This window comes from Ammospiza caudacuta, chromosome 10 (assembly GCF_027887145.1).
Source record: "Ammospiza caudacuta isolate bAmmCau1 chromosome 10, bAmmCau1.pri, whole genome shotgun sequence".
Classification (NCBI taxonomy): domain Eukaryota; kingdom Metazoa; phylum Chordata; class Aves; order Passeriformes; family Passerellidae; genus Ammospiza; species Ammospiza caudacuta.
In genome coordinates, this window is record NC_080602.1 from 5,603,329 (window position 1) to 5,613,373 (window position 10,045).

General features: G+C 51.4%; 1 protein-coding gene across 1 annotated transcript in view; it reads left to right on the top strand.

The window, feature by feature from the left end:
• The window catches only part of LOC131562149 (hydrocephalus-inducing protein-like), a 30,773-nt gene extending 20,935 nt beyond the window's left edge, over positions 1–9,838 (top strand). Inside the window, exons 12-15 of the mRNA XM_058811718.1 lie at positions 424–486; positions 3,413–3,577; positions 7,809–8,090; positions 9,797–9,838. Coding sequence (XP_058667701.1) covers positions 424–486; positions 3,413–3,577; positions 7,809–8,090; positions 9,797–9,838 — 552 coding nt within the window. The remainder of the gene's footprint in view (positions 1–423; positions 487–3,412; positions 3,578–7,808; positions 8,091–9,796) is intronic.
• The last annotated feature ends 207 nt before the right edge of the window (positions 9,839–10,045 follow it).

The following is a 10,045-nucleotide window of genomic DNA, read 5'->3' on the forward strand; positions in this document are numbered from 1 at the left end:
CCAAACTGTAAACTTTAGGAGGCAGTTTAAGCTCCTGAAAAAACAGTTGATGCTCTAGTCCTCAGGGTGTTTTCCTGTGGGAGATCTTAGAGGGTTGTGAAAAGCTGCTGCACCCACAGACACCAGTGCCTGTGCTGGCAGCCTCCTTGCAGGATCCCCTGGGAGTGCTAACCCTACAATTCTTGCATCTTGTTTGTGCCTTTGACCTTTGTCCTGGGGAGCTTTAAAGGTGTGTGTAAGTTGCTGTTGTGGTGGATGTTAAGGAGCCTACAGTTTCTTGAGAGGTCCCTCTGAATCTGCGTTTCATTGTGTCCCTTCCAGAAGCGCAAGGAGGACTCTGCTGTGCTCTACTCCAGCCCCAAGCCCTGTGGGATTGTGCAGCCCCAGAGCACAGCAGAGATCCCAGTTGTGGTGGCAGTGCAGGCCCTGGGCACTCATCGCACCAACGTTCTCATCGGCGTGTTCGGGGATGAGAGAAACCCCCTGGTGAGGGCAAGGGGAGATGTGAGCCTGTGTGCAGCTGCTCCTGGCAGGGTGCACAGGGACAGGGATTCTGCCGGGGAAAACAGGCACAGGCTGCTGGGGAGAAGGACAGGAGGGACGGGGGCACAAACAGCTCCTGCCTTAGAGGTGGGAATCTCAGTGTCTGACACAGAATGGAGTTGGGCTCAGCTGGAATCCAGGGGGCATTTGAGGTCATTATTCTTTCAAATGCTGGTAACTTTGGAAACATCTGTTTGAAAATGTCATCTCTCTGAGCGCAAGAGAGGATGTCAGAAGTCTTCTGGGAACCTTGAGCTTTCTGTAAAAGAAAGGAAAGCTGGCATTTGAAGAGTGGTTGCAAGGACTGAAACTTCGATTAAAACATATGGAAATGGCAATGCCAAATTCCCCGGATGGCACCAAACATCTGAACCCGGGCCGTCGTGGCACTGCCTGTAAATCAGTGAACAGGAAGGAAAGGCAATGCAGGCTGTGCCAGGGAGCCTGAAGTTTGAGCAAACAGTTGCTTTTAACTATCAGGCTGCTTCCCTTAAAGAGGAGGGTTTCTCCCCACCAGAAGAACCAGTTGTTTAACCGTCAGGCTGGTCTTACCTAGAGATTTCTTGCAAAGATAAAACCTTTCGGACAGTAACTTTTAGTTTGAAAGGTTCTCTTAGCTTAATCCTTTTCAATTTGGAGGTGAACATGTAATTTTCTTTTTCCCCAAAAGCCCAGCATTTCAGCTGGAGAGTGGTAGCTGTCCCTAAAGAAATAACTTGAGCAGGGTTGAGCTGTTGAAGGTTTTTTAGGTTTCTCTGTTGTGGTTTGTTTTGGGTTTTTTAAAATCTTTCTTGCTTGCTTCCTGGAACAGAGAGCACAATTACGGAGCTCAGGACGGCTGGCAGAAATCTCCCCAAGCCCAAGGCTGGCAGAGCTTGGCAGGATCCCAGCACCACAGCCTGTGTATGTATGGATGGAAGGAAGGATGGATGGGGAATGCGACCTGAGTCACCTGGGAGTGTTGTAAAATGTCAACCAACCCCCCAGCGGTGTCAGGGGAACATTCCTGATAAATCCCTGGTGGAGCTGCAGAGTTTCTGACCTTGGGCACTGGGTGGGCTGTGCTGGCTGGGCACTGGCTGGGTCTGCCCCTCGGTGTCTCAAATCTCACCTTTTTGCTGCCTTCTCTGTCTTTTCCTCTCCCACTGTGCTTTTTGCATCCCCACCAGGTGTAAATGCCTGTCCTCTGTAATTGCTCAATGCGAGCAGTTGCAGCTGCTGCAGCACCTCAGTGCCATCCCTGGGCTGCCTTTAGAACAGACCTGCCCCAGCCTGGATTGGGAAGGGCTGGATCAAACCATTTCTCAGTCCAACGAGCCAGCACCCAGCCAGGGGCTGCATCCTGGCCAGGAGCTGCTCGTGCAGGTGTCCCTCCCTCCCTCTCTCCCACTGCAGGTCCCTGTTCATAGTTATTTATTTTCCAGAGATGAGCTCCACCCACCTAAATTCAAACCCCAGCCACCGAAGGAGAGGAGAACCAGTCTGGATTGTGCGGCAACTCGATGGAGGCACTTCAGGACTGGACAGGAGGAGGCAGCCAGAGCCCTGAAAGAAGTGCAGGATTTTACCCACTCTTCAGGAGCAGAGGTAGATTTTCTTGTACACCGACTGCTTGCTTTGCCTCCCCAGCCTGCCAGCACCAAGTCCTGCTCATGCTGAGCTCCCTTTTTGCTGCCCTGCTGTGCTGTGCCCTGACAGTGGGCTGGGCAGCAGGGCACGTGGCTGGACATGGGCTGAGGGGGAGGGAGAAATAGGAGAGTTTTCCTTGGAGAAGCTGGCTCAGATCCTACAGGCCTGTGCTGAGTGTGGGATTTTTTTGCCTTGTTTCCTTCCCAGTGTAAGATGAGGCTTTTCTCTGCATCATCATGGTAACACCTCCAGCTTCCCTGCCAGAGCAAGCTGGGATTATGCTGATCTCCATGGACCCTCTTCCCAAGGCAGCCAGACTCCCTGTTTGCAGGGCTCTGCTTTCACCCAGAGCTGCTATTGCACTGCTGGCCCTGGAGCTGTCTGACAAAGGCAGACTTTGCAGAGGGGCTGTCTCTTCCTCCCAGCACAGAAAATGGCTTGTTTTTTGGGTGCCAGCACCAAGTCCTGAGCACCCTCACCTGCCTCGAGGCTTGGAGGGATTCAGGTGCTCCCTGGACGTGGCGCACACTGCCCTGGGAGCAGAGAAGGCAAGAGGGAATCTGACTCCCTTGCCCATTGTCAGTGTGGCAAGCAGGGCTGGAGCTGCCAGTGCCACTGGGGGCCCTCAGCATTGGCCACAGAGGGGCCTCCCATCCCTGCAGGCCATCGCAAAGTGCTGCTGGAGCAGCTGCTTGTTGGAGAGGCCGTGCAGGACACGTTGCAGGGCTGCCCAAGGATGCTGTGCAGCACCTGTGGAGGGCACTGCTCCCCCTGGAACTCCTCAAGTGCTCCACAGGAAATTGTTGCAGGAGCTTTTGCTGTAGCACCTTGAGAAAGAAGCATTTAAATCAGAGAGAGAGGGGAAGAGCCTCAGGAGTCAGATGAGCTGGACTGGACTCCTTCCCTCAGCTCCAAGAGCTCTCACTCTGAGTCTCCTCCTTTTCTAAAAGCAGGAGGTTTTGAAACTTTGTAATGGCAAATTGTGCATCAGAGAGAATTTCTACTGCCAGGAGACATCCTAGTTCACTTTCATGTAATGTACTAATTAATGCATTGTGCTGTGAGTATGGGAGAAGATTTTCCCCATGGTCCCTGCACTGGTCAATGGCATGGATGCAGGATGAGGTGAGGGTGATTCTGGCAGTGTTTGGGGAATAGGCCCCTCTGGCTACAGCTCCAAGATGCTCTTCTGCATCCATTTCCATGCTCAACACCTCAATCTCACTTGTCTTCCATCCAGTCTTTCAATATCCTGCCACTGCCAGGTGTGCTGCAGCCAGGAGAGAGCCAGCAGGTCACCTCCACCTTCTCTGGCCACCTCAACACCACCTGCAATGTCCCGGAGCTGTGCCACATGGAGGGAGGCTCCACCTCTGAGGTGCTGGTGCCCAGGGCGGCCTCACGTGTCAGCTCCTCCCTGAGCCCCCAGGAGATCAACTGTGGCTCTCAGGCCTCTCTCAGGGACAGGTGAGTCAGCCTTCCATGGGTTCCTGCTCTGCCACGGGTTATTGTCCCTGCAGGGCTTCCCTGCTCCAAGGCCTCTGAGCTCAGAGGAGCTGCAGAGCAAAGGCCAGCAGCAACATAGGGATGGCCACTCTGAGCTCCCTGGCTGCCAAGAGAGGAAGGACCTTCTTCTGTTGAGACAGAACATCATCTTCTCTATTTGAGTGCTGAGCCCTCCTGGCTTAGCTGCTCTCTGCGGGGAGCTGGGCTCTGGGCCTGCCTTGGCACCGCATTTAGAGGTGTCTTGAAGTCCATGGTGTTGAGTGGCATCTTCTTCATCATCTGCCTTCTTCACCAGAACAGTGGGATTGTGGTATGGGCAGGCGTGGGGCACAGAGCAAACCTTGCTTTGGGTCCTGCTCCTGCCACAGATGAAGTCCTTGCACTGCTGATCTGCCAGGGTTCTCCTTATGGTGGCATAGCAGCCAGAAAAACTCCTGTGCTTTAGGCTCCCCTGCAGCTGCAGCCGTAGGCAAGCACAGGAGAAGCTCAGCTCCAGCAAGGCAGCCCAGCTCAGGACACACAGGCCAAGTGTGGAGCTGGGAGTGGAGGTGCTTAAAGCAAGCCTGTGCATCAGGACTTCTTCAGGCCAGGCTGAAGTTGGTTTCATGGGGAGGAGACGGACGAGGCTGCTTCCAGTGGTTTCCATGGCAGCCAGCACTGGTTTGCTTGGTCCCAGCTGGGTTCCAGCAGGAAATCTGCCCGACAAGAGCCTGTCTTGCAGGAGAGGAGTTCCTGCAGCCTTTGCTTTCTGACTGATAGGATTGTTCTCATGAAGGAGCAGGCTAGGAGTCGTTAAAACCGAAGATCACGGGCAGAGACTCTCTAACTAATTAAAGTTAGACAGTGGGATGTTTATTAACACTGGCGGGCGGCACCAGAGCCGTCCCTAAAAGGCGTGACCGCGCTGTCCAAGGTTCTTTGCCCTCTCTTTATTTCCCAAGATCTTACACACAATACATCTGCACAACCCCAGCACCTCCCATCCCTGCTCTGTATTCAAATGAGGTCATTGGTCCTTCACTCCTGTGCAATTCTTCCCTTGAATTGGGTTGGTGTCTCGAATTGGGTCAGTGGTCTTAGGGGATGAAGTCAGGAATGTCTTCATCAGGTCTCTGTGACCCTCTGGCACCATCCAAGGTCCCCTGCTTAGTGATTGATTGACATCAAGCCCAGGTGCTAACCATTGTTCTACTGGTTTCAAGATGTTCTTATAACAGTTCACTTCCTCCACTTCCCTCTCCTAATGGTAAACAATAGAACAATCTGCTCCAGCTTAAGCATCTCATAATCATTAACCTATGGTCTGCCTATCTAACCTACATCCTGATCAGTGGGAATTGCTTCTAACCCTCAGCTGAAATCTGAACTCTTTAAAATCATGCTTCAGCTATGCCCAGGGAGAAGGGGGCTGAATGAGCTGAGTAAGAACTGTAGGAGAGCTAAGCAGATGTCAGCAATCTGTGCTCTGCTTTAAACTGGGAAGCCAAGAGACAAAGGGCGTTTCCAGGCACCAGTGCAGAGAGCTGCTGGATCAGCCTTTGGCAGGGGCTGGAGGGGTCTGGCTGTGCCTTCAGAGGGAGCTTGCACAGTCAAGACCTTATGATGGCAAAGCTCAGGTTTGGCCGGTCCTGGAGGTCCCCTTCCACCCATGCCCTCACTTGGGATGTTCCCAACCTCTGTGGGTTGAGGAGAATTCACGGAAATGGCCTCAGGGTCAAGGAATGAAGTGCAGGGCCAGCCAGGACGAGGGAGCCCAAGGTTCTGGTGGGACTCTCAGCCATATTTTCTGTTTTGTCTGCAGAAGGGAGCTGAAGGAGCCAGCTCAAAAGGTCGAGGAGGAGGCAAAAGCCTTAGAGGAGGAAGAGAGGAGGAAGGAGGAAGAGAGGCAGAAGAAGGGAAAGAAGAGTGTCTCTGTTGGCAAGCAACCTCCAATACCAGCAAAGGGGAAAACCAAGACCCGAGAGAATAAGGAAACCAAAATTCCAAAAAAAGAAACCAAAATCCCAGAGAGGAAGGAAAGCAAAGCATCAGAAGGGAAGAAAATCAAAGCATCAGAGAAGAAGGACACCAAAGCATCAGAGAGGAAGGAAACCAAGATCCCAGAGAAGAAGGAAGACAAAGACCCAAAGAAGGCGGAACCCAAAGCTCCAAAGAAGGGAGAACCCAAAGCCATCAAGAAGGGGGGAACTGAAATCCCATAGGACTAAGCTAAGATGGAGAAGAACTCTTTATTCTTTATTCATACAACTCATTTTACACAGTTTAACAGACCTTGTGTGCACCTTTAGTTCATTCAAAGGTTTCTTATCAGTTAGTCGATTATTGGTTAATAAAATAGATTTTACTTGTGCATCAAATCTCTCTATTGTTTACCTCTTCACTGATTCTCATGGGACAAATTACTTGTTATTGCAGGTGCATTTGTTTTTCACCCTCAGAATAGAATGGTCACAAAGTCTCATTCTCAAAATAGCTTCACATGGGAACTTGTAACTGCTTAGTTGCACACAGAAGAGATGATAGGCCAGCTATTGATGTGGCTGAACAAGGCTTCATTTCAAAAGGCTTTTCTGTCGCAGACATTTTTTCACAGAAATCCTTTCTTTCAGTTTTCTGTGTCTTCTGGAAGGCTGAGGCCTCAGAGGAGAACATAAACAATTATTATCAGCTTCTGGGGAATGCAACAGGGGCACCTATTTTGATTGGTGATTGGTTCATGTTCCCATGTTTATAATTAAGGGCCAATCACAAAGTGTAAGCCAGGGGACTGAGTCCTTGGCCACAGCTTTGTTGGGATTCTTTTCTATCTCTTCCTAGCTAGCCTAGCTGCTCTGCAAACCTCTCTCCTTATTCTTTCTAGTATAACTATAATGTATTATATCTTATATTAATAAATTCAGCTTTCTGATTCAAGAAACAAGATTCACCGTCTCTCTATCACCAGCAGCGCCCACTCAGGCGCGGTAATATCTGGTGACCCGACGTGTCAGAGCAAAAATTAATTTAATAAGACCAGAGGAGCAAAATTGCTGCACTGGGTAAAATCCTGTATGTGTGGCATTTGATGGTTGCTTTGAAGTGACCAAAGAAAGTGGATTCAAGCCAGGAGCTGAAGAACTGAAGATCCTGATTTGGACAGAGTTCACAGCCAAGGCTGACCACAACAGAACCTTCTTCTGGAAAACCATCAGGAAAGATGATGGAAAAGGGCAGCAGACCTGTGGAGCTGGCCAGAGCAAGCTGGACTCTTTTAGAAGGTACTGTGGGCTTTTCTATCCCTGATGAACCAGCCCTTCATAGCTTGTGGCTGTTTGTTTGGCAGACACATGCCTTGCCAGAAGACATTCAGTTCTCCGCTTCAGAGGAAAAGCTTATTGCCCTCTGGAAATATTGGTGCAGAGAAGATGGTTGCTTTTTGTCAGAAACAGATATCTATGGGTTCTTTCGATGGGCAAAGCTTTTTGGGTTTTTTACTGATGTCCTGTACGCTTTAGATGTTTTCGTCTGGGAGTGCATGGACTCAATTATCCAGTGCGTCTACAGTCAGGGACGCGTGTTGCCTTCTATCTACCCAGCATTTATAAAGCTTTTCCCAGTCCTGAAGCGCAGAGCAGCTTGTTTTCAATGGATCTCTAACTGTTATGGACAAGCTCCGTTTCCACCGCCCTTGGCAGAAGACCCCATGGGTGATGACTTTGGGCTTTTCGCCCCCCCCTGCTTCGCGGCGCGGGGGGCTGAAACTTCGCGGCGCGAAGAAGTTTTTTTTACTCTTGCTCCGGAGCATGCTCAGATGGAGTGTTGTCCTCCCCCCCCTTCTCTCTTTCCGGGGGGATGGGAGTGGCCGCTCAAGCCAGCGCCGGCCTCTCAGACTCCGCCTCCTTCACACATCGGAGCGGCACCGGTCTCCGAGGCTTCCTCCACGCCCCTGCTAGAGCCGTCACTCCAGGAGGTCCCGCCCGCGGTTTCACCGGCCTCCCCGCCCCCGCCAGAGCCTGTGTCGGAGAAGGCAGAAGAGAACAGCACTTTCGGCGATTGACCTGTTGCTAAGCAACAGCGATGCCCCGCCGCTTCTCCCGGCTCCGCTGCTGCCTGTTTGCGCTCCGAAGGAGACTGCGACTGCGCCTCTGCAGCAGACCCCGGAGTCAGCGGCGGGGCACGGCGCCGGCCCCGTGTCGTGCCTGCCGCTGCTTTCAGGGCTGGGGGACGCGGCGGAGGTGGGTTCTCGCGCATCCCCGCCGCTTCAAGCCGAGACAGTCCCAGAGTCAGCGGCAGAAAACGGCGCTGAACCTGCGGGACTCTCGGAGCAGCCCGCGGCTGATCCCACGATCAGCGTGATTCCCTCCTCGGCCGGCTCCTCCGTGGCCAGAGTCACTGCCGCGTTCCAGGCCAGCCCCAGCGTCATCCACAGCCCCGTGGGCCCCCACCCTGGCCCAGCGCCCCCCATGGCCGGCCCGCCAGCCCCGGGCCCGCTCCAGGAAGCGGCCCCGGAGTCTGGTCTCTCCTTCAGTGGAGCGGGGGCTGCCCGCCAGCTGACTCTTGCGGCAGTCCAGCTGCCGGCTTTCAAGCTCGGCGGTTTGGGGGGTGGTGTTTCGGTTGCTGTCCCATAGAGGCTGCCATCTCTGCCGCCCATCTTGTGCCCTAGCGGCGAGGGGGAGGGGGCTCCCGAAATTTCTGCCTCTGGTCCCCAGCCCGGTGGGGGTGGTGACATGTTGCTGTGGGAAACAAACATTCCCAGACCCAAGATGAAGATTCTCGGGGCAGCTTCTATTTCCCTGCTGCTGGCATGCCTCAGTGGTTTAGGGGAAAGGAAGCGTCTCACTACCCGTGCTGCCATTGTACTGGCAGCAGGGTTCAGGCCTGCAGGAATGCAGAGCCTTCCTCATGGGTTTGGCCTGGGCCGTTGGGCTCAAAAAATTCCTGGGCTGGTCCCACTGCGTGGCCTCCTTATGTTTTTGGGGACTCTGGTTTCTCCTACCGGTCCTGGTCCCCCTTTGTGAGCCAGTTTTGGGGTTCCTGGTCCAGTATGGGACAGAGCCCCCAGGGCCTTTCCTTGTCTGGCACTGCTCTGCTCGGGTGCTGCTCTTTTGTTTTTCAATAAAAAAAAAAAAATTAAAATTAAATAAAAAAGATTGAAAACAGCGGGCAGCAGCTCTGAAGCATTGAAGGGCCAGAAAGGACATTCCACAAACTGTTTAAAAATTGTGTTATGACTGTCAATGGTTTTTTGATAACTATTGATGGGATTCCTTTTGCAGCAAGTTGTTTTCAGGACCAAAAAGGACTCTCAGATATTCCAAGGGAAACAACTTTGGCTCTTGGACTGTTCCTGAAACTCAGCTGCATGGACTCAAATTCTCTTTGCATTGTATTTTGCATTTTTCTTATATTGTAGCATTGTTCTAGTGATTTGTTAGTTATTGTATATTCTACAGGTAAAGAAATTTCCTGTTCATTCCACATCAGCATTTTTTTTTATTTTATACAATTTAGAAAGGTGAGATGTCGCAGACATTTTTTCACAGAAATCCTTTATTTCAGATTTCTGTGTCTTCTTGAAGGCTGAAGCCTCAGAGGAGAACATAAACAATTATTATCAGCTGCTGGTGAATGCAACAGGGGCACCTATTTTGATTGGTGATTGGTTCATGTTCCCATGTTTATAATTAAGGGCCAATCACAAAGTATAAGCCAGAGGACTGAGTCCTTGGCCACAGCTTTGTTGGGATTCTTTTCTATCTCTTCCTATCTAGCCTAGCTGCTCTGCAAACCTCTCTCTATATTCTTATTAGTATAGTCATAATGTATTATATATAATATCTTAATAAATCAAGCCTTCTGATTCAAGAAACAAGATTCACCGTCTCTCTATCACCAGCAGCGCCCACTCAGGCGCGGTAATACTTTTCTTCTATCATTATTCTACCTATGACATCCCCCGGTGTGTCCTTGGACCCACATTGTCACAACTGACCCACGGTTCCATGAGGTTCCCCTGTGTCACCATGGTCACTGTCAGAAGCTGGATGAGATCAATGTCCTGAGACACTGTGGGATGAGCTGTCAATCAGTCACACAGTGGGTACAGTGCTAACCCAGCCCTGATTGCCTGTGTGATCAGAAATCCCACCTGGGGGAGGCTCACAAGGGCCCGGGGGCTTAAAATATAGAGCACAAGGTGAGCCCCTGGTATGGACTCTGCCCTCTCCTGGGGTTTGTGTCTCACCCACACTGGAACCCTAGGAGCTGTTAGTCATATATGTGTCTTTCTATAGAGCTTCTGTCTTTCTGTCTCTCTCTCTTTCTTCTTGTTCTAATGCTCTTTATATGGAACATTTTTGGATACCCTAACAGCTTACGTGTTTTAATG